This window comes from Scyliorhinus torazame, chromosome 30 (assembly GCF_047496885.1).
Source record: "Scyliorhinus torazame isolate Kashiwa2021f chromosome 30, sScyTor2.1, whole genome shotgun sequence".
NCBI classification, from domain to species: domain Eukaryota; kingdom Metazoa; phylum Chordata; class Chondrichthyes; order Carcharhiniformes; family Scyliorhinidae; genus Scyliorhinus; species Scyliorhinus torazame.
The window spans coordinates 11654112-11678925 of record NC_092736.1 but is presented as its reverse complement, the minus strand read 5'-3'; the positions used below and the strand labels follow the sequence as shown (position 1 = coordinate 11678925).

Sequence of the window (24814 nt, the reverse complement as noted above, 5' to 3'; positions counted from 1 at the left end):
GGGGGGATAGGTTGGAGAAGTAGGCTGCAAGTGTTGGGCACACTGGATAAGTGGAGCTTGTTCAAGGATCAGCTACTGCGTGTTCTTGATAAGTATGTACCGGTCAGGCAGGGAGGAAGGCGTAGAGCGAGGGAACCGTGGTTTACCAAAGAAGTGGAATCTCTTGTTAAGAGGAAGAAGGAGGCCTATGTGAAGATGAGGTGTGAAGTTTCAGTTGGGGCGATGGATAGTTACAAGGTAGCGAGGAAGGATCTAAAGAGAGAGATAAGGGGCGTCATTCTCCGACCCCCCGCCGGGTCGGAGAATGGCCGTTGGCCGCCGTGAATCCCGCCCCCGCCCCCGCCGAAGTCTCCGAAGGGAGAAAAGTCGGCGGGGCGTTAATGGCGCCGCTGCCGCGGAGAATGTCACGGGCCTGCGCAAGGCAGCCGATTTTCGGCCTGCCGATATTCTCCCTTCCGGATGGGCCGAAGTCCCGTCGACGTGATGACCGTTCACGTCGACGTCAATCAAACCTCCTTTTCATCGGCGTGACCCGGTGCTCCAGGCTCACGCCGACCAGCGAGGAGGTGAGTGACGGCCTGGGGGGTTGGCTCTGGGCAGGAAATGGCGTGGCCGCAGACTGATTGCCTGAGAAGAGGTGTGTCTCGGCTTGTGTGTGTGTGCGGCGGGGGGGGGGGGGGTGGTTAGAGTAGGCTGGGCTCCGGGGGAGTGCCGGGAGGGGGTCCGTGCCGGGGTGGAGGTTGTGGAGGGGGTCCGTGCCGGGGTGGAGGTTGGGGGTTGTGGAGGGGGTCCGTGCCGGGGTGGAGGTTGGGGGGGGGGGGTCCGTGCTGGGGTGGAGGTTGGGGGTTGTGGAGGGGGTCCGTGCCGGGGTGGAGGTTGTGGAGGGGGTCCGTGCCGGGGTGGAGGTTGGGGGTTGTGGAGGGGGTCCGTGCCGGGGTGGAGGTTGGGGGGGGGGGTCCGTGCCGGGGTGGAGGTTGGGGGTTGGGGAGGGGGTCCGTGCCGGGGTGGAGGTTGGGGGGGGGTCCGTGCTGGGGTGGAGGTTGGGGCGGGGGGGGGTCCGTGCCGGGGTGGGTGATGGGAGGGCAAATGAGTTGGTCCACCTGGCCAGGTGCCAGCCTCCAACAGTTGGACCCATGCGGTCCATGCCACCTGGCTGGGGGGAGGAGGGGATATGGGCAATGATGACATGTCGTCGTTCCCCTCCCCCCCACCAGGTCGTCATGTTTTCAGATCATCCAGCGATGTTGGCCGCCGTGGTGGCAGCCGCTCATGTCTATGTTGCCCTGGATGAGGAGGAGGAGGAGGAGGAGGAGGAGGAGGAGCGTGCCAGAGAGGCGGCGCAGGCTGCCGCAGAGGGGCAGGCGGCAGCCGCCCAGGCTGGAGGGACACCTGACCGACAGGACGAGGAGGGGGAGGAGGACGTCGCGGCCCCACGGCAACGGAGGCACCCGAGGGCGCCCCGTGTGTACCGGCCCCGGCAGTCATACCAGGACCTCACGGACCGGGAATGCAGGAGGAGACTCCGGATGAGCCGGGAAACCGTGGCACACATCTGCCACCTGCTGGCACACCTGTCACCGCGTGGCACTGGCGGGGGACACCCTCTCCCCGTGTCCGTCAAGGTTACGGTGGCCCTGAACTTTTATGCAACGGGGTCATTCCAGGCACCGAGTGGGGACCTGTCCGGCATATCGCAGACATCGGTGCATCGGTGCATCCGGGCAGTGACAGATGCCCTTTATGCCATGGCGCACCGCTACATCCGCTTCCCCGTGGACCGGGCCAGCCAAGATGCCCGGGCCGTGGGCTTCTCTGCCATTGCCGGGTTCCCCATGGTCCAGGGCGCGATCGATGGGATGCACGTCGCCGTGCGGCCACCTGCAGATAACAGGGCCGTGTTCACTAATAGGAAGGGGACCTATTCGATGAACGTACAGGTGGTCTGCGACCACCGCATGATGATCCTGCACGTCTGCGCCCGTTACCCAGGCAGTGTACACGACTCATTCGTGTTGTCGCGGTCATCCATCCCCGGCATGTACGAGGGACGCCATCCCCGGCTGAGGGGCTGGTTGCTGGGCGACAGGGGCTACCCATTGCGATCGTGGCTGATGACGCCTATACGGAGGCCACGCAATGAGGCGGAGAACCGCTACAATGATGCCCATGTAGCGACAAGGGGAGTGATCGAGAGGTGCTTTGGCGTGCTGAAGATGCGTTTCAGGTGCCTGGACCTCTCTGGGGGCGCCCTCCAGTATCGGTCAGATAGGGTCGGCCGCATCATTGTGGTGTGCTGCGTCCTGCACAACATAGCCCAGCAGAGGGGCGATGTGCCGCAGGCAGAGGAGGGCGGAGTGGAGGAGCAGCAGGAAGAGGCCCAGTCCTCCCCAGATGAGGGGGATGGGGGCAATGGTCAGGGCAGACGGGGTAGACACAGACGGGTGGCTGTCCACCGTTACCGGCTGGCCCAGCGGGCACGGGACAGACTGATAGACGCCCGCTTCACTGACTAGATGGGCGTGGGAATCGGGTAGTATGGCCACAGACCGCACACCATGACAACAGCCGACCACCCACACCCCCCACCCATCCATCCACCCAGCACCATCACCCCCCTCCCCAACCCCACACACCCCACCCGCATGCACACCACCCCCCCACTCCCAATTGCCGATCCACCGGCGGCACAACGGGCCGGGCTCACCCAGTTGCGGGTGGACGCGTGTCTATCGCAGGCCATGGAGAATGATGACAGCCCGCCTCCGATGAGCTCCTGGCTCTACATCGTTGGACTATGTCTGACCCATGGCCACAGTACCACCATCCACCCGGACCATCCCTGCATGCGGCTGTGATACTGCAGCGCACGGTCCCGTCCTCTGCCCGGGGGATGTTGATGGCGGCCCAGGGGGAAGGGGGCAGACTCACCTGGGGCTGAGGTAAGACCACCCCTCACACACACACTTGCGCTCAACGTACATGACACCCCCGCACACTTTGGACAGAGCATAAAGGCAGCTTCGGTAGGTGTAACATTGACTTTAATAACCAAAGGAGTTCATGCACGTGCCCTAGCGCCTAAAACTCATCTGTGCCCTGCACCCGTGCCAACTTACTCAGTGTCTAATTGTTTGGCCTTACGGGCCCTTTGACTACGTCTACGTGGTTCCCCAGACGGTACAGCAGAACTGGAGGTGGACTCCTGTGATTCCTGCCCTCTGACACTGGATCCCTTTGGCGGCCGTTTCCTGGGGCGTCCTGGCCTAGATGGGCCAGGCTGCGGCCCGGGCGACTGGGATGGCGAGCTGCCAGCCTGTCCTGCCCGTTGCCCACCCGATGCACCTGGGACGGAAGGGGGGGAGTCCGAGGTGTCGCGGTGTACCGGGACCTCCCCTACAGAGGGAGCCGGGATGGACCACACCACCTCCTCCTCCCTCGGGGTGCCCGATGGCCCCCAGGCCTCTACATGGGTGGGGGATGCGAACGGACTGGCCATCCGACGCGCCCCCGACATCTGGCGCTGCCAGTCCTGGAGGCCCGTGCTGGTATCGACAGGGGTCTGCAGGTTTGCAGCCATGGAGCCCAGGGGGTTGTCGAACCCTGTCTGCGACAGTGCGACGCCAGCTCGCACATGGCCACTGGCGCCGATGCCCTCAGCGATGGCCTGCTGAGACTGGGCCATGGCCTGCAGAGACTGGGCCATGGCCTGCAGAGACTGGGCTATGGCCTGCTGAGACTGGGCCATGGCCTGCTGAGACTGGGCTATGGCGTTGAGCGCCTCTGCCATCTGGCGCTGGCACTGGCTCATGGCCTCCTGTGAGAGGGCAGCCATTTCCTGGGCCACAGACGCCGCCTGCACGGAAGGCCCCAGGCCTCGCAAACCGTTCCCCATGTCTGACACCGTCGCACCCATTGCCTCCACCGCGGACGCCACCCGTGCGGTGTCAGCCTGGGTGGCACGCATGACCGGGACCACTCCCAGCTCCTGGACGCGGGTGGACTCCTCCACCTGCGACCGCAGCCGCCGCAAGCCACCCGTCACCCTATTCGCTCGTCTCCGTGTCGGTGGTTGCATCGGATCTATGTGTGGGTGTGGTAACTGCAGGAACCCGGGATCCATCTGGGCGGCAGATGTTCGCTTGGCCTGGGCTGCCCTCCGACCGCCCGGTCCCTCTGCTGCTCCTACCTCCACCTGCTGTACCGGGACGGCTGTGTTGTGCGCACCAGTGAGTGTACCAGACGCCTCATCACTAAAGTGCCCAACCGTGGTGAGTGTTTCTGCGATGGTGGAGGGTGTTGGTGACAGCAGTGGCGTTGTGTCGTGCTCTTCGTCCCACTCTGAGTCCATGGCACTTTGGGGTGGGGGTTCGTCTCCACCCATCCACTCTGAGTCACTGTCCGGTATTTCGTCTTCCCGGGTAGGGGTGTCCTGGGTAGTGCTGTCCCGGGTAGTGCTGTCCCGGGTAGGGGTGTCCTGGGTAGTGGTGTCCCGGGTAGGGGTGTCCTGGATAGTGGTGTCCTGGGTAGTGGTGTCCTGGCTCGGATGTGACGGGGGCCTGTGGCTGCCCCCCTCATCGCTGGGTGGTCGCTCCCGCACGTGACGGGGGTGTCGTCTCCCTGTTGCTCCAGGTCTCTCCGTCTCCCGTGGTCTCCGAGGGGCATCCTGCGGGCGTCGCATGCTGGAGGGTTCGGGTCTCTCCGTCTCCCGTGGTCTCCGAGGGGCATCCTGCGGGCGTCGCATGCTGGAGGGTTCGGGTCTCTCCGTCTCCCGTGGTCTCCGAGGGGCATCCTGCGGGCGTCGCATGCTGGAGGGTTCGGGTCTCTCCGTCTCCCGTGGTCTCCGAGGGGCATCCTGCGGGCGTCGCATGCTGGAGGGTTCGGGTCTCTCCGTCTCCCGTGGTCTCCGAGGGGCATCCTGCGGGCGGTCTGCATCTGCGGGGATGGGTGCCTGGACGTTTGGTCCTGCGATACACAATGAAGCATGCATGGTTAGACATCAGGCAGTGATCAGGTGATACGGGAGAGGGGGATATAGGGGAGGGGGGATATGGGGACGGGCTGTTGGTGGCTCACTTGCTCGTGGGGCCCCGACCTCTGCATCAGCAACCTCCCGGTCGTCAGGTCCGCCAGCCAGTTCCAGGGCCCTTTCCTCGTGTACGGTCAGTGGCCTCTCATCAGCGGGCCCTCCTCCAGTCCTCACATGCTCCCTATTGTTGTGTGCGCGCTTCTCCTGGGGGGGGGGGGGGGGGGGGTGGTGGCAGGGGTAAAAGGCAACAGTGTTAGGCAGGTATATGAATGCACGCCATCGGTTGCGCGTGCATTGCAGAGGTTAAGGTTAGGGCTGGATTCACTTGGGGATATGGGGGATATGGGGGAGGGGGGATATGGGGGAGGGGGGATATGGGGGATATGGGGGAGGGGGGATATGGGGGATATGGGGGAGGGGGGATATGGGGGATATGGGGGAGGGGGGATATGGGGGAGGGGGGAATATGGGGGATATGTGGGAGGGGGGATATGGGGGAGGGGGGATATGGGGGAGGGGGGATATGGGGGATATGGGGGAGGGGGGATATGGGGGATATGTGGGAGGGGGGATATGGGGGAGGGGGGATATGGGGGATATGGGGGAGGGGGGATATGGGGGAGGGGGGATATGGGGGAGGGGGGAATATGGGGGATATGGGGGAGGGGGGATATGGGGGAGGGGGGAATATGGGGGATATGTGGGAGGGGGGATATGGGGGAGGGGGGATATGGGGGAGGGGGGATATGGGGGATATGGGGGAGGGGGGATATGGGGGATATGTGGGAGGGGGGATATGGGGGAGGGGGGATATGGGGGATATGGGGGAGGGGGGATATGGGGGAGGGGGGATATGGGGGAGGGGGGAATATGGGGGATATGGGGGAGGGGGGATATGGGGGAGGGGGGGATATGGGGGAGGGGGGATATGGGGGATATGGGGGAGGGGGGATATGGGGGAGGGTGGATATGTGGGAGGGGGGGATATGGGGGAGGGGGGATATGGGGGAGGGGGGATATGGGGATATGGGGGAGGGGGGAATATGGGGGATATGGGGGAGGGGGGGATATGGGGGAGGGGGGAATATGGGGGATATGGGGGAGGGGGGATATGGGGGATATGGGGGAGGGGGGGATTTGGGGGAGAGGGGATATGGGGGATATGGGGGACGCTCACCCTGCCTGCTCTGACGAGGTCGTTCACCTTCTTGTGGCACTGGGTGCCTGTCCGTGGTGTCAGGGCCACAGCGGTGACGGCCTCTGCCACCTCCCTCCACAGACGCCGGCTGTGGCGTGGGGCAACTCTGCGGCCGTGCCCGGGATACAGGGCGTCCCTCCTCTGCTCCACCGCATCCAGGAGCGCCTCCACATCGCGTGACTCGAACCTCGGGGCTGAGCGACGGCCAGCCATCAAGTCGGGTGTTGCGGTCGGCTGTTCCGGTCGGGTGGGGGGGGAGCTGCGCGGCCTTATGAGCCGTCACGCCGTGCAGCGCGTATGACGCTGCACGGCGTGAACCACTGCGCAAGCGCGGATCCCGTTACGTCGCTGCTAGCCCATTTCGGGCCGCAGACTATCGGCCCATTTTTATGACGTGACGCAAGTGGGATTTGCGCCGTTTTTTGCGCCGATCGGCGGAGTTTCCGCCGATAACGGAGAATTTCGCCCAAGATGAGCAAGGAGGGGACATGAGAAGTATTTGGCAGGTAGGATCAAGGAAAACTCAAAAGCTTTCTATAGGTATGTCAGGAATAAGCGAATGACTAGGGTAAGAGTAGGACCAGTCAAGGACAGGGATGGGAAGTTAAGTGTGGAGTCTGAAGAGATAGGCGAGATACTAAATGAATATTTTTCGTCAGTATTCACTCAGGAAAAAGATAATGTTGTGGAGGAGAATGCTGAGACCCAGGCTATTAGAATAGATAGCATGGAGGTACGTAGGGAAGAGGTGTTGGCAATTCTGGACAGGCTGAAAATAGATAAGTCCCCGGGGCCTGAAGGGATTTATCCTAGGATTCTCTGAGGCCAGGGAAGAGATTGCTGGACCTTTGGCTTTGATTTTTATGTCATCATTGGCTACAGGAATAGTGCCAGAGGACTGGAGGATAGCAAATGTGGTCCCTTTGTTCAAAAAGGGGAGCAGAGACAACCCCGGCAACCCCCGGTGAGCCTCACGTCTGTAGTGGGTAAACTCTTGGAGGGGATTATAAGAGACAAGATTTATAATCATCTAGATAGGAATAATATGATCAGGGATAGTCAGCATGGCTTTGTGAAGGGTAGGTCATGCCTCACAAACCTTATTGAGTTCTTTGAGAAGGTGACTGAACAGGTAGACGAGGGTAGAGCAGTTGATGTGGTGTATATGGATTTCAGCAAAGCGTTTGATAAGGTTCCCCACGGTAGGCTAGTGCAGAAAATACGGAGGCTGGGGATTGAGGGTGAGTTAGAGATGTGGATCAGAAATTGGCTAGCTGAAAGAAGACAGAGGGAGGTGGTTGATGGGAAATGTTCAGAATGGAGTTCAGTTACAAGTGGCGTACCACAAGGATCTGTTCTGGGGCCGTTGCTGTTTGTAATTTTTATCAATGACCTAGAGGAAGGCGCAGAAGTGTTGGTGAGTAAATTTGCAGACGACACTAAAGTCGGTGGTGTTGTCGACAGTGTGGAAGGATGTAGCAGGTTACAGAGGGACATAGATAAGCTGCAGAGCTGGGCTGAGAGGTGGCAAATGGAGTTTAATGTAGAGAAGTGTGAGGTGATTCACTTTGGAAGGAATAACAGGAATGCGGAATATTTGGCTAATGATAAAGTTCTTGGAAGTGTGGATGAGCAGAGGGATCTAGGCGTCCATGTACATAGATCCCTGAAAGTTGCCACCCAGGTTGATAGGGTTGTGAAGAAGGCCTATGGAGTGTTGGCCTTTATTGGTAGAGGGATTGCGTTCCGGAGTCAGGAGGTCATGTTGCAGCTGTACAAAACTCTGGTACGGCCGCATTTGGAGTATTGCGTACAGTTCTGGTCACCGCATTATAGGAAGGACGTGGAGGCTTTGGAGCGGGTGCAGAGGAGATTTACCAGGATGTTGCCTGGTATGGAGGGAAAATCTTATGAGGAAAGGCTGATGGACTTGAGGTTGTTTTCGTTGGAGAGAAGAAGGTTAAGAGGAGACTGAATAGAGGCATACAAAATGATCAGGGGGTTGGATAGGGTGGACAGTGAGAGCCTTCTCCCGCGGATGGAAATGGCTAGCACGAGGGGACATAGCTTTAAACTGAGGGGTAATAGATATAGGACAGAGGTCAGAGGTAGGTTCTTTACGCAAAGAGTGGTGAGGCCGTGGAATGCCCTACCTGCTACAGTAGTGAACTCGCCAACATTGAGGACATTTAAAAGTTTATTGGATAAGCATATGGATGATAATGGCATAGTGTAGGCTAGATGGCTTTTGTTTCGGTGCAACATCGTGGGCCGAAGGGCCTGTACTGCACTGTATCGTTCTATGTTCTATGTTATTGATATTTTATGAAAACCTTTAATAAAAATTATTTTAAAAATTAAAAATAAAGTTGTGGAGCTGAAAATGAGAACCGGGGTCGAAGGTCATTGAAAACCCATCGGTTTCACTGGTGCTGTTTGGGGAGGAAATCTGCCATCCTTTCCTGGCCTGGCCCACATGCGACTCGGGAATATGCTCGGCTCTTAACACTTTCTGAAAGGTGGTGGCAAGCTACTCAGCTCAAGGGTATTTAGGGATGAGCAACAAATGCTGGCCTTGCCAGCGTCACCCGTATCCGCTATGTAAGGATAAGTTGTTGTTGTAAGCTCTGGTTCCCTTACCTTAAATCTTTGTCCTTTTGGTTATCATGCCTCTTGCCACAGTTAATCCAGGGTTCAGCTTTAACTGGAGCATTGCCTCAGGCACTGCACTTCAGGAAGGATGTGCAGGGAGCAGAAAGGATTCCCAAAGTTTGGTTCCAGGGCTGAAGAACTTCAGATAGATCGGAGAACTTGGGACCATGTTGGGAAGGTGGCGCAGTGATATTGTCACTGGACTGTTACTCCAGAGACCCAGAGTCATGCTCTGGGGAGGTTCAGATCCCGCCACTGCAGATGGTGAAATTTGAATTCAATAAAAATCTGGAATTAAAAGTCTAACGATGGCTCTCTCATTGTTGATTGTCGTAAAAACGCACCTGGTTCACTAATGTCCCCTTTAGCAAAGGAAATCTGCCGTCCTTACCTGGCCTGGCCTACATGTGACTCCAGGCACAGAGCAATGTGATTGACTCTTAATTGCCCCTCAAAGGCAATTAGGGATGGGCAATAAATGCCGGCACAGACTGGGATGGCCAAGTCCCATGAACTCATAATTTTAAAAAATCAATTAATTGAAAAAAAAAAATTCTTGGAGTCGGTTGAGGGGAGATTTGATCGCGATATTCATCAGGCTAAATAGGAAGAAGCTGCCCCCATTGGTGGGAGGATAGAGGAGGAGAGGGCACAGATTTAAGGTAATTGGCGAAAGAAGTGACAGAAGGGTGAGATTTCACAGAGTGAGGGGTTAGGATCCGGATGGTGCAGCTGTGCTGGAGGCCGATTCAATTGAGGTCTTCAAGAGGAAGTTAGATTATGATCTGAAAAGGAAGAATGTACGGGGTTACGGGGAGAAGGTGGGGGTGTGATTCGGTGAATTTGTCCTTCAGAAAGCCGGCACAGACATAATGGGCCGAATGGCCTGGTTCGGTGCTGGAACCGTTCTGCGATTTGTTTTTTAAAAAATTCACTTTCCGAGGCTCCCCCTGATTTTTAACCTCGATCATATTTCCCTTTGATGCTCTCTGCTCCGAGGAGATCAATCCATCCAGCTCCTCCTGTCTCTGAAGTCTCTCTCATTCTTGGTGCCACAGATCCATGCTCCAGGTGTTGAAGTGTATTAACTCTTGCTCCACCAGGTGTACTTCATCTGGGTGACTCGGACACAGCGACAGTTCGAATGGATGGCGGACATCATTCGCGAGGTTGAAGAGAACGATAAGAATGATCTGGTTTCCGTCCACACCTACATCACCCAACTAGCCGAAAAGTTTGATCTAAGAACCACCATGCTCGTAAGTAAATGTGCCCCCCCCCAGTGTGAATGGTGAACAGATAGTTTCTAAGTACCTAGAAAATGCACAAAGAACTCGCATTCTTCAGTCTCCCGTGCCAGCAGAAAGGAAGTTAACACACGCAAAGGACAAAGGAATATAAACCAAACACTGAGGTGGAGCCTATCAGCTGTGAAGAGAGGCTGATTAGGTTGGTTTCCCTGGAGCAGAGAAGGCTGAGGGGGACCTGATCGAGGTGTGCAAAATTATGAGCGGCGTAGATAGGAAGAAACTTTTCCCCTTAACAGAGTGGTCAATAACCGGGAGGGGGGCGCCTAGATTTAAGGTAAGGGGCAGGAGATTTAGAGGGCATTTGAGGAAAAGCCTTTTCACCCAAAGGTGGCAGCAACCTGGACCTCACGGCCTGAAAGGGTGGGGGAGGCGGGAACCCTCAAAACATTTAAGAAGCATTCAGATGAGCGATTGATACGCCCCAGCGTACAAGGCTGGAGGTGCTGGAAAATGGGATTAGAATAGATACACGTTGGATGGCTGGTGCAGGCATGGTGGACTGAAAGGCCCTTTTCTGTGCTGTAAGACTGTATGACCAGTTATTTATAATGTGGAGATGCCGGCGTTAGACTGGGGTGGGCACAGTAAGAAGTCCTACAACACCAGGTTAAAGTCCAACAGGTTTGTTCTGAATCACTAGCTTTCGGAGCGCAGCTCCTTCATCAGGTGAGCGAAGAGGTAGGTTACACAAACACAGCATATACAGACAAAGTCAATGATGCAAGATGATACTTTGAATGCAACTCTTTGCAGGTAATTAAGTCTTTACAGGTCCAGACGGGTGCGACTGGAGAGTGGGATAATCCCAGGTTAAAAGAGGTGTGAATTGTCTCAAACCAGGACAGTTGATAGGATTTTGCAAGCCCAGGCCAGATGGTGGTGGGGGGTGGGGGGGTTAAATGTGAGACATGATTATTAAATAGTATAGCCAGCTATTGCAAGGCTCAAAATGTACAGGTCAACCAGATGTTACCAGCATCAGGGTCAGTCAGTCCAGTGGTTAACAACTTTCCATTTCATTCACTGGGCTTACACATGGAGTGATGAATTGCCCAATTATAAAGTAAGAAGTCTTACAACACCAGGTTAAAGTCCAACAGGTTTGTTTCTAATCACTAGCTTTCGGAGAGCTGCTCCTACCTCAGGTGAATGCCTGTTTCCAAGTTTCTCCTTGGGACTTGGATGCTTGGAACGCTGCGCTCCGAAAGCTAGTGATTCAAAACAAACCTGTTGGGCTTTAACCTGGTGTTGTAAGACTTCTTACTGTGCCTGCCCCAGTCCAACGCCGGCATCTCCACATCATGGCTGCCCATTATAAAGGTCAGCAGCCCCACTTTTAATCAGCCAGTTTTATTGATCATCAGAGGTTAATATTCATGTGTTTCTGCCTCCTACAGTATATCTGTGAACGTCACTTTCAGAAAGTGTCCAACCGGAGCCTGTTCACAGGGCTCCACTCGATCACACATTTCGGGAGACCCCAGTTTGTTCCATTCTTCAACTCCCTACAGGAGGTTCACCCGGAGGTGAGTTCAGCACATCTGCATTTGTACAACCAACAACACCTTGACCAGGGAAATGGGACACATCTGCTAAACAAAGAGCTCAAGGCCCTGATTGTGTGTGTATTTTTTTCTCTATCATTACAAATAGAGCAACAAGAGCTCGCCTTGACCAATCAGAGTTGACCTGCCCAGTTTTAGCTTGAAGCAAAACGCTTGGCAATTAACAGTTAACTGTTCTCTGCTACACTGTCCACGGCGACGCCTCTACCAATCAGAGTCTACTTGCCAATCAACCAGCAAGCACTCTCTTCCCATGCAGTGTAAATTGTTGTACCCTTTCCTGTTGGTTTACCTTGCGCAACTGTTCTGATGAATGCAAGGCAAAAAAATCTTCGATAGCATTCCTCTCTTTACAACTCCTTAATCTTTTTTTTAAATAGATTTAGAGTGCCCAATTCACTTTTTCCAATTAAGGGGCAATTTAGCGTGGCCAATCCACCTACCCTGCACATCTTCGCGTTGTGAGGACGAAACCCACACAGACACGGGGAGAATGTGCAAACTCCGCACGGACAGTGACCCAGAGCCGGGATCGAACCCGGGACCTCGGCGGCGTGAGGCCGCAGTGCTAACCACTGCACCACGTGCCGACCTCAGAACTCCTTAATTTCAATAGGACTTCATATTTGGAATGAATAAATGGGTAGTAAGGTGGACAGCACAGAATTACAGAAAAGTACAGGACAAAATGAGGCCAATCTGCCTGTCTGTGCTGGCTCTTGCAGAGAACCCAGTTAGTCCCATCCCTCTGATCTTTTCCCGTTTCCTGGATATTTATTTCTCCTTCGGGTGTTTATCCACTTCCCTTTTGTTGGCCACGATTAAATCTGCATCTACCTCCCTATCAGGCAGTGCATTCCCGATTGCAACCACTTGTTGTGTAAAGCTGTTTTGATTCATGCCATCTCTGGGCTTCTGCCAACCACCTTAAATCTCTGCCCACTGACTGTTCAGCTTCCAAGTCCCAAGGAGAAACTTGGAAACAGTTTCTTCTTAATTATTCTATGTGAACCCGTCATGCGTTGCAGTTAAACCTCATTAAGGGAAGATATTTCATTGCTGTCAACTAGGTTGGCTATGATTTACTTTTGGTCCTCAGTATCAGACTTAAGCAGTTACAATAGAGGTTAGAACTTTAACATCAACATTAATCTTTTAACTCAAAGCCTTAAAATGCACTTTGCTGTGTAGGATTGATGCCTCCATTTCTTGGTCTGGGGGCAGCGGGTGGAGTCCCGTTTCCCCCCCGCCCCCCCTCCCCTTGAGTTTGAGTTCTCGAGGGAGGGTGGGTCAGTCTGTTGCCACAGTTCAGCCCATGAGGGAGGGGTTTGTGTTCCCTCCGGTGGGTGGACCTCCTCTCCGCTCCTTTTCTGTTCTCTGCAAGCTCCTCTCCTCCCAGGCCACGTTGTTTGCCCCACCCATTTTCTACCCCCCCCCCCCCCCCCCCCTCCTCTTCCATAGCTACCCACCCAGTTGACTGCTGGGTGTGAACTGGTCTGTGAAGAGGCTTGTGAATTTACTCTACGTGCCGTGGAGTCTCTCCCTCGGACTCTCCTCTGATCTCAAATTTAATTTTTTTCCAGCCTCAGGAATTCGGCCAGATCTGAGAGCCATTACCAGGCCCCGGGTGGCGCTGCCGACTTTCAACCTGGCAGAAGTCTCCGCCTGGCGATCAGTGAGGCGAAGGCCGGAGTGTCGGCCCGCTTCCCTGACTAGAGCTCTGGGTGCTCTGAAACCCCAAAGACTGCCACAGATGGGTACGGCTCCCCTCTCCACCCCCACCACCCTGGGCATAACCTCAAAGAAGGCCGTCCAGAACTTAGCGCAGTGCAGTAGGAGGTGGAGTTCACTCTCTGCAGCACCTCGATCCAGAGTCCTCCTCTTATCTCCATGCTCATTTCCTCCTCCCATTTCCATCTAGGTTTCGTCCAGTGGGGTCCTGACCTTTTCTCTCAGTCGTCTGTAGACGTCGCCACACTTGTTGTCTCCTAACCACTCCAGCCCTATCATTGTGTCCCGAAATGTGTATCCGGGTCTCTAGTGCCAAAAGGTGGCACCGCTGGCAGTGCAGCACACCCTCAGTACGCTACTGGCGTGCCTGCTGGATTTTGTGCTCATGTCTCTGGGAGTGGAATTTCAACAAAGAACAAAGAAAAGTACAGCACAGGAACAGGCCCTTCGGCCCTCCAAGCCCGTGCCGATCATGCTGCCCGACTAAACTACAATCTTCTACACTTCCTGGGTCCGTATCCCTCTATTCCCAAACTATTCATGTATTTGTCAAGATGCCCCTTAAATGTCACTATCGTCCCTGCTTCCACCACCTCCTCCGGCAGTGAGTTCCAAGCACCCACTACCCTCTGTGTAAAAAACTTGTCTCGTTCATCTCCTCTAAACCTTGCCCCTCGCACCTTAAACCTATGCCCCCTAGTAATTGACCCCTGTACCCTGGGGAAAAGCCTCTGACTATCCACTCTGTAGACCTCTATCAGGTCGCCCCTCAACCTCCGTCGTTCCAGTGAGAACAAACCGAGTTTATTCAACCGCTCCTCATAGCTAATGCCCTCCATACCAGGCAACATTCTGGTAAATCTCTTCTGCACCCTCTCTAAAGCCTCCACATCCTTCTGGTAGTGTGGCGACCAGAATTGAACACTATACTCCAAGTGTGGCCTAACTAAGGTTCTATACAGCTGCAACATGACTTGCCAATTCTTATACTCAATGCCCCGGCCAATGAAGGCAAGCATGCCGTATGCCTTCTTGACTACCTGTTCCACCTGTGTTGCCCCTTTCAGTGACCTGTGGACCTGTACTCCTAGACCTCTCTGACTTTCAATACTCTTGAGGGTTCTACCATTCACTGTATGTTCCCTACCTGCATTAGACCTTCCAAAATGCATTACCTCACATTTGTCCTGATTAAACCCCATCTGCCATCTCTCCGCCCAAGTCTCCAAACAATCTAAATCCTGCTGTATCCTCTGACAGTCCTCATCGCTATCCGCAATTCCACCAACCTTTGTGTCGTCTGCAAACTTACTAATCAGACCAGTTATATTTTCCTCCAAATCATTTATATATACTACAAGCAGCAAAGGTCCCAGCACTGATCCCTGCGGAACACCACTAGTCACAGCCCTCCAATTAGAAAAGCATCCTTCCATTGCTACTCTCTGACTTCTATGACCTCACCAGTTCTGTATCCACCTTGCCAGCTCACCCCTGATCCCGTGTGACTTCACCTTTTGTACTAGTCTACCATGAGGGACCTTGTCAAAGGCCTTACTGAAGTCCATATAGACAACATCCACTGCCCTACCTGCATCAATCATCTTTGTGACCTCCTCGAAAAACTCTATCAAGTTAGTGAGACACAACCTCCCCTTCACAAAACCATGCTGCCTCTCACTAATACGTCCATTTGCTTCCAAATGGGAGTAGATCCTGTCTCGAAGAATTCTCTCCAGTAATTTCCCTACCACTGACGTAGGGCTCACCGGCCTGTAGCTCCCTGGATTATCAAAGAACAAAGAACAAAGAACAAAGAAATGTACAGCACAGGAACAGGCCCTTCGGCCCTCCAAGCCCGTGCCGACCATACTGCCCGACTAAACTACAATCTTCTACACTTCCTGGGTCCGTATCCTTCTATTCCCATCCTATTCATATATTTATCAAGATGCCCCTTAAATGTCCCTATCGTCCCTGCTTCCACTACCTCCTCCGGTAGTGAGTTCCAGGCACCCACTACCCTCTGCGTAAAAAACTTGCCTCGTACATCTACTCTAAACTTTGCCCCTCTCACCTTAAACCTATGCCCCCTAGTAATTGACCCCTCTACCCTGGGGAAAAGCCTCTGACTATCCACTCTGTCTATGCCCCTCATAATTTTGTATACCTCTATCAGGTCGCCCCTCAACCTCCTTCGTTCCAGTGAGAACAAACCGAGTTTATTCAATCGCTCCTCATAGCTTATGCCCTCCATACCAGGCAACATTCTGGTAAATCTCTTCTGCACCCTCTCTAAAGCCTCCACATCCTTCTGGTAGTGTGGCGACCAGAATTGAACACTATACTCCAAGTGTGGCCTAACTAAGGTTCTATACAGCTGCAACATGACTTGCCAATTCTTATACTCAATGCCCCGGCCAATGAAGGCAAGCATGCCGTATGCCTTCTTGACTACCTTCTCCACCTGTGTAACCCCTTTCAGTGATCTGTGGACCTGTACTCCTAGATCTCTTTGACTTTCAATACTCTTGAGGGTTCTACCATTCACTGTATATTCCCTACCTGCATTAGCCCTTCCAAAATGCATTACCTCACATTTGTCCAGGTTAAACTCCATCTGCCATCTCTCCGCCCAAGTCTCCAGACAATCTAAATCCTGCTGTATCCTCAGACAGTCCTCATCGCTATCCGCAATTCCACCAACCTTTGTGTCGTCTGCAAACTTACTAATCAGACCAGTTACATTTTCCTCCAAATCATTTATATATACTACAAAGAGCAAAGGTCCCAGCACTGATCCCTGTGGAACACCACTGGTCACAGCCCTCCAATTAGAAAAGCATCCCTCCATTGCTACCCTCTGCCTTCTATGGCCTAGCCAGTTCTGTATCCACCTTGCCAGTTCACCCCTGATCCCGTGTGACTTCACCTTTTGTACTAGTCTACCATGAGGGACCTTGTCAAAGGCCTTACTGAAGTCCATATAGACAACATCTACTGCCCTACCTGCATCAATCATCTTAGTGACCTCCTCGAAAAACTCTATCAAGTTAGTGAGACACGACCTCCCCTTCACAAAACCGTGCTGCCTCTCACTAATACGTCCATTTGCTTCCAAATGGGAGTAGATCCTGTCTCGAAGAATTCTCTCCAGTAATTTCCCTACCACTGAAGTAAGGCTCACCGGCCTGTAGTTCCCGGGATTATCCCTGCCACCCTTCTTAAACAGAGGAACAACATTGGCTATTCTCCAGTCCTCCGGGACATCCCCTGAAGACAGCGAGGATCCAAAGATTTCTGTCAAGGCCTCAGCAATTTCCTCTCCAGCCTCCTTCAGTATTCTGGGGTAGGTCCCATCCGGCCCTGGGGACTTATCTACCTTAATATTTTTTAAGACACCCAACACCTCGTCTTTTTGGATCACAATGTGACCCAGGCTATCTACACCCCCTTCTCCAGACTCAACATCTACCAATTCCTTCTCTTTGGTGAATACTGATGCAAAGTATTCATTTAGTACCTCGCCCATTTCCTCTGGCTCCACACATAGATTCCCTTGCCTATCCTTCAGTGGGCCAACCCTTTCCCTGGCTACCCTCTTGCTTTTTATGTACGTGTAAAAAGCCTTGGGATTTTCCTTAACCCTATTTGCCAATGACTTTTCATGACCCCTTCTAGCCCTCCTGACTCCTTGCTTAAGTTCCTTCCTACTTTCCTTATATGCCACACAGGCTTCGTCTGTTCCCAGCCTTTTAGCCCTGACAAATGCCTCCTTTTTCTTTTTGACGAGGCCTACAATATCACTCGTCATCCAAGGTTCCCGAAAATTGCCGTATTTATCTTTCTTCCTCACAGGAACATGCCTGTCCTGTATTCCTTTCAACTGCCACTTGAAAGCCTCCCACATGTCAGATGTTGATTTGCCCTCAAACATCCGCCCCCAATCTATGTTCTTCAGTTCCCGCCTAATATTGTTATAATTAGCCTTCCCCCAATTTAGCACATTCATCCTCGGACCACTCTTATCCTTGTCCACCAGTACTTTAAAACTTACTGAATTGTGGTCACTGTTACCGAAATGCTCCCCTACTGAAACATCTACCACCTGGCCGGGCTCATTCCCTAATACCAGGTCCAGTACCGCCCCTTCCCTAGTTGGACTGTTTACATATTGTTTTAAGAAGCCCTCCTGGATGCTCCTTACAAACTCTGCCCCGTCTAAGCCCCTGGCACTAAGTGAGTCCCAGTCAATATTGGGGAAGTTGAAGTCTCCCATCACCACAAACCTGTTGTTTTTACTCTTTTCCAAAATCTGTCTACCTATCTGCTCCTCTATCTCCCGCTGGCTGTTGGGAGGCCTGTAGTATACCCCCAACATTGTGACTGCACCCTTCTTATTCCTGATCTCTACCCATATAGCCTCACTGCCCTCTGAGGTGTCCTCTCGCTGTATAGCTGTGATACTCTCCCGAACAAGTAGCGCAACTCCGCCTCCCCTTTTACATCCCCCTCTATCCCGCCTGAAACATCTAAATCCTGGAACGTTTAGCTGCCAATCCTGCCCTTCCCTCAACCAGGTCTCTGTAATGGCAACAACATCATAGTTCCAAGTAGTAATCCAAGCTCTAAGTTCATCTGCCTTACCCGTAATGCTCCTTGCATTAAAACATATGCACTTCAGGCCACCAGACCCGCTGTGTTCAGCAACTTCTCCCCGTCTGCTCTGCCTCAGAGCCACACTGTCCCTATTCCCTAGTTCTCCCTCAATGCTCTCACCTTCTGACCTATTGCTCCCGTGCCCACCCCCCTGCCATACTAGTTTAAACCCTCCCGTGTGACACTAGCAAACCTCGCGGCCAGGATATTTATGCCTCTCCGGTTTAGATGCAACCCGTCCATCTTATACAGGTCACACCTGCCCCGGAAGAGCTCCCAGTGGTCCAGATAACAGAAACCCTCCCTCCTACACCAGCTGTTTAGCCACGTGTTTGTCTGCTCTATCTTCCTTGCTATCCTTCTTAAACAGAGGAACAACATTGGCTATTCTCCAGTCCTCCGGGACATCACCTGAAGACAGTGAGGATCCAAAGATTTCTGTCAAGGCTTCAGCAATTTCCTCTCTAGCCTCCTTCAGTATTCTGGGGTAGATCCCATCAGGCCCTGGGGACTTATCTACCTGAATATTTTTCAAGACGCCCAACACATCGTCTTTTTGGATCTCAATGTGACCCAGGCTATCTACACACCCTTCTCCAGACTCAGCATCTACCAATTTCTTCTCTTTGGTGAATACTGATGCAAAGTATTCATTTAGTACCTCACCCAATTTCCTCTGGCTCCACACATAGATTCCCTTGCCTATCCTTCAGTGGGCCAACCCTTTCCCTGGCTACCCTCTTGCTTTTTATGTACGTGTAAAAAGCCTTGGGATTTTCCTTAACCCTATTTGCCAATGACTTTTCATGACCCATTCTAGCCCTCCTGACTCCTTGCTTAAGTTCCTTCCTACTTTCCTTATATTCCACACAGGCTTGGTCTGTTCCCAGCCTTTTAGCCCTGACAAATGCCTCCTTTTCCTTTTTGGCGAGGCCTACAATATCACTCGTTATCCAAGGTTCCCGAAAATTGCTGTATTTATCCTTCTTTCTCACAGGAACATGCCGGTCCTGAATTCCTTTCAACTGACACTTGAAAGCCTCCCACATGTCAGATGTTGATTTACCCTCAAACATCCGCCCCCAATCTAGGTTCTTCAGTTCCCGTCTAATATTGTTATAATTAGCCTTCCCCCAATTTAGCACATTCACCCTAGGACCACTCTTATCCTTGTCCACCAGCACTTTAAAACTTACTGAATTGTGGTCACTGTTCCCGAAATGCTCCCCTACTGAAACTTCTGCCACCTGGCCGGGCTCATTCCCCAATAACTGGTCCAGTACAGCCCCTTCCCTAGTTGGACTGTCTACATATTGTTTTAAGAAGCCCTCCTGGATGCTCCTTACAAACTCTGCCCCGTCTAAGCCCCTGGCACTAAGTGAGTCCCAGTCAATATTGGGGAAGTTGAAGTCTCCCATCACCACAACCCTGTTGTTTTTACTCTTTTCCAAAATCTGTCTACCTATCTGCTCCTCTATCTCCCACTGGCTGTTGGGAGGCCTGTAGTAAACCCCCAACATTGTGACTGCACCCTTATTCCTGATCTCTACCCATATAGCCTCACTGCCCTCTGAGGTGTCCTCCCATAATACAGCTGTGATATTCTTCCTAACCAGTAGCGTAACTCCGCCACCCCTTTTACATCCCCCTCTATCCCGCCTGAAACATCTAAATCCTGAAACGTTTAGCTGCCAATCCTGCCCTTCCCTCAACCAGGTCTCTGCAATGGCAACAACATCATAGTTCCAAGTACTAATCCAAGCTCTAAGTTCATCTGCTTTACCCGTAATACTTCTTGCATTAAAACATATGCACTTGAGGCCACCAGACCCGCTGTGTTCAGCAACTTCTCCCTGTCTGCTCTGCCTCAGAGCCATACTGTCCGTATTCCCTAGTTCTCCCTCAATGCTCTCACCTTCTGACCCATTGCTCCCGTGCCCACAACTCACAACGTTCTGATTCAGGCGACCACTCTAGCAACTGGGAACACTTTGATATGGTAACAGTCTCCTGCAAATTTTGAGAGTAAGTGGAAACCTTCCAGTGCTTTTCCCAAGTTGCAAAAAAATTTTCCTCAACTCTGGTTGGAAATCGTAAGTTTGGGGGTGGGGAGGAGGGGTGGCACGGAGCTTGGGCAGGATGTGTTGGTGTGGATACATTCTCGGCATACGTTCACCAAAGCCAAATTTGTTTGAACTTTCTTAACAGGTGGGAAAAATAGGAGTTTTTAGCTGTGGACCACCAGGGCTGACTAAAAATGTTGAAAAAGCTTGTCAACAAATCAACAAGAGAGACCAGGCACACTTCATGCATCACTACGAGAACTTCTGAGTGACCAGCTCTCTGACCAATGGAAATTACATGAAGAAAGACAGTAATTCATCTCTGCCAAATCTTTTTTTTCAATATCAATTTAGAGTACCCAATTATTTTGTTTTCCAATTAAGGGGCAATTTAGCGTGGCCAATCCACCTAACCTGCACATCGTTTTGGGTTGTGGGGGTGAAATCCACGCAGACACGGGGAGAATGTGCAAACTCCACATGGACAGTGACCCAGGGCCGGGATTCGAACCCGGTTCCTCAGCGCCGCGGTCCCAGTGCTAATCACTGCGCCACCGTGCTGCCCTCTATCTTTGCCAAATCTAACCACAGGATATTTAAAAGCTCTTTGCATATTGGATTCCTCACTTCTGGGGCGGGATTATCTAACCCCCCCCCCCCCGCTGGCGTGAATCCCGCCCCCACCGGTTGCTGAATTCTCCGGCACCGGATATTCGGCTGGGGCGGGAATCGCGGCGCGCCGGTTGGCGGCCCCCCCCCCCCCCCGGCGATTCTCTGGCCCGCGATGGGCCAAAGTCCTGCTGCTGTAATACCTGCCCCGCCGGCGAGAATCAAACCACTTCTCTTCCCGGCGGGACTAGGCGGCGTGGGTGGGCTCCGGGGTCCTGGGGGGGGGGGGGGTGGGCGCGGGGCGATCGGTGGCCTGGCCCGCGATCGGGGCCCACCGATCCGCAGGCGGGCCTGTGCCGTGGGGGCACTCTTTTCCCTCCACCTCGGCCACAGTCTTCACCGTGGCCGACACGGAAGATACCCCCCCCCCCCGCGCATGCACGCGGATGATGTCAGCAGTCGCTGACGCTCCCGCGCATGCGTGGACTTCTGCCGCCCGGCAAAGTCCTTTTGGCCCCGGCTGGCGTGGTGCCAAAGGCCTTTCCCGCTGGTCGGCGGTGCGCCAACCACTCCGGTGCGGGCCTAGCCCCTCACGGTGAGGGCTTGGCCCCTAAAGATGCGGAGAAATCCGCACCTTTGGGCGGCCTGACGCCGGAGTGATTCACGCCACTCCATCCCGCCGGGACCCCCCGCCCCGCAGGGTAGGGGAAAATCCTGGCCCTCATCTCTCAAATTATATGTTTTCCCTTTGTGCATAAGACGACTTTAAAAGCCATCCAAAACCCGGAGCTCTGTTTTGCATAGACAGTATTGGATTTGAGTGCCCTTCAACCATTACCACCTGGGGCAGTTGATCATACGTACGGCCTGTAGGGTTGGGGAAGCGGTAGAAAAACAAGTTTTAGTGAAGGCCAAGTTCTCCTCAGTCGGGGGATTTTTTAGGTTTTTCAGGAATCTAGCTATCTTTGGGGAAGAGCGATGCTTGCATTAATAGCATAACTTGGTTGGGTTAGGTCAATGGGCACGTGAATTGTACGTGGTTTCGCGGAAGTAGAGCTGACGAGCCAAATGAGACTTTCCTCTCTAATGTCGCCATGTGGGCTGGCAAAGAAAATTGCACAGAAACCGACACTCTGGGGAAACTCTGATACTAGGGCGGAAGATCTTGCTGAATGAAATTTAAAGGATTTGGTTGCAGCCAAGGTTAGATACATGCTACATGTGTGATGGGTGGCAGATAGCGGAATATTGTTTGTCAAAATGTGATAGGGGTGGTGATGTCCACTGTTGAAGGGGCATTGGCAATTCCGTGCACCCGCTTCTCTGGGCATGAAGTTGGCACCTGAGCCTCAATTATGTGGGATTAAAAACTGCTTCCCAGATTGGATTGGGCAACTCACTTGGAGTCTGCACCATGTCAGAGGCCCCTCTTCCACACCCTTCCATCAGGCAGAAGTTACAGAAGTCTGAAGAACCGCACATGCTGACATCGGAACAGCTTCTTCCCCACAGCTACTCGACTCCTCAACGACTCCCCCTCGGACTGAGCTGTTCCCTGTAAGAACACTATTCATGACGCCCTATTCTGCTCTTGTTCGGCCCTTGTTCCGCACTGTAACCAATGACTGTTGTCAGTGTACCATTGTCAATATATTCTGTTGATTATTCTTTTGTCTACTATGTACGTACTGTGTACGTTCCCTTGGTCGCAGAAAAATATGTTTCACTGTACTTCGGTACATGTGACAATAAATATCAATCAATCAATCAATCAATGGAAAAGACTTGAGTGAGTTATTTAAATTAGGGCCCAGCATTCCTTGTGTTGGTTCGTGGTAGAATAGGTGATGTACGTGCGTTTTTTTTTCAATGAAAGAACTCTCCACACGTTTTGTGCACCATTTTGATTGTGCCACTGGCACACTCACCGTTCAACTTGTCAAGTGTGACTTCAGGGGCGGGATTCTCCTTTCCGGGAACTAAGTCCCCACGCTGACGGGAAAACCGGTGCGAACCACTCCGGCGTCAACAGCCCCCGAAAGTGCGGAATTCTGGCGAAGGGACTGCGCGAATTCACGCATGCGCCAAAGGGCCGGTGTGATCTCGTGCATTCGCGGCCCGCCGGCGTGGTTTGGCACATGGGCGGGGGGTTCTCTTCTCCACGCCGGCCATGGAGGAGCCCTACAGGGGCCGGTGCGGAAGTAAGAAGTGCCCCCTTGGCACAGGCACGCAGATCGGTGGGCTCCGATCGCGGGCCAGGCCACCGTGGGGGCCACCCCGGGGTCGGATCCGCCCGCACCCCCCCCCGAGGGCCGCCCCCACCGACTTACCTGCCAGGACCCGCCGTGTGGGACCATGTCTAACCCACGCCGGTGGGACTGGCCAAAAGCGGACGGCCGCTCGGCCCATTAGGGCCTGGAGAATTGCCGGGGGGGGGGCCACTGCCAACGGCCCCGACCAGCGTGGCGTGAACCCTGCCCGAAAAACGGTGCCGGAGAATACGACAGCCGGCGTCGGGGCGGCGGATGGGATTCACGCCGCCCCCCCAGGGATTCTCCGACCTAGCGGGGGTTGGAGAATCCCGCTGCAGATGTCTCGCTGCTGTTATGAGCCAAGGTTTAGAGAACCGCAAAGTGTATCATGGAGTTCACCTGACCCACAACTTTTAATAGATTGTGGTATGGGGAGCACACGGCCCACTCTACAGGTGTGGTACAGCAGAAATGGAAAAGTAATTTTTAAAGCAAATCAATGTTTATTCTATGAACTCAAGTTGACCTTTTTGAAACATACAGTGAACATTTTAGCAACCATTAATTCAAATACAACCCCCAAAGAATACAACACTAAGTAATCTTTAAGCTGTCCTTTTAACATCCGTAAGACTTAAACAAAAACCTTTAAAAAGAAGCACATCAGGTTAAAGTCACTACTGAGAGCTGTTATTAGTTTTAAATCACCAAAGGATCGATTTACAGTTGTTAGATTCCAGAGAGAGATTCATACCCCTTCTGGCTGTGACTGCAGCTATCCAGCTCTGAAAACGAAACTAAAACACACCCTGCAGCAAACAGCCTAAAACGAAAGTAAAAAGCTGACAGGCAGCCCAGCTCCACCCGCACTCTGACATCACTGATAAACACCCATTTCTTAAAGGTACATTTCTTAAACACCAATTTCTTAAAGGTACTCTCACGTGACACTGCGAGGGAATTTTTTGAAACAAACTCGCTGAATCATTTTCCCCAATGTCATTGAAACTCTGCACCATGTGATCGTGATCACCCTTTTACTTGTTTAGCACACTGGATAGATGTTGATTTTTAATACTAATATCAATGAAAATCAGGCTTCGATTGTTGGGCCAATTTTAATGTGTGCACCTTTTTTTAACAATGGAATGTTAAATGATATAAGATAGTTGAACTGTTTATTGCTATTGTGCTATTTTTTCAATCCTTGAACAAAGAACAAAGAACAAAGAACAAAGAAATGTACAGCACAGGAACAGGCCCTTCGGCCCTCCAAGCCCGTGCCAACCATACTGCCCGACTAAACTACAATCTTCTACACTTCCTGGGTCCGTATCCTTCTATTCCCATCCTATTCATATATTTGTCAAGATGCCCCTTAAATGTCCCTATCGTCCCTGCTTCCACTACCTCCTCCGGTAGCGAGTTCCAGGTATCCACTACCCTCTGCGTAAAAAACTTGCCTCGTACATCTACTCTAAACCTTGCCCCTCTCACCTTAAACCTATGCCCCCTAGTAATTGACCCCTCTACCCTGGGGAAAAGCCTCTGACTATCCACTCTGTCTATGCCCCTCATAATTTTGTATACCTCTATCAGGTCGCCCCTCAACCTCCTTCGTTCCAGTGAGAACAAATAAAGAATTGGCTAATGCTGAAGTCTTGATGAGGGAAGTGAGGAATTGAGGTGGATAGTAGTGAGTGAAAGATGTTGTGAAAGGTGGTGCAACCGAGTGTGTCGATAGGGGGA

At 52.9% G+C, this 24814-nt stretch overlaps 1 protein-coding gene across 3 annotated transcripts in view; it reads left to right on the top strand.

Moving 5' to 3' along the window:
- duox (dual oxidase) overlaps positions 1-22580 on the top strand; it is a 100093-nt gene extending 77513 nt beyond the window's left edge. For all 3 annotated transcript variants that reach the window (XM_072492818.1, XM_072492817.1, XM_072492820.1), the window contains exons 32-34: positions 9980-10135; positions 11584-11712; positions 20350-22580. In XM_072492818.1, the coding sequence (XP_072348919.1) occupies positions 9980-10135; positions 11584-11712; positions 20350-20472 (408 nt within the window). In that variant the 3' untranslated portion in view covers positions 20473-22580. The remainder of the gene's footprint in view (positions 1-9979; positions 10136-11583; positions 11713-20349) is intronic.
- Positions 22581-24814: the final 2234 nt, after the last annotated feature.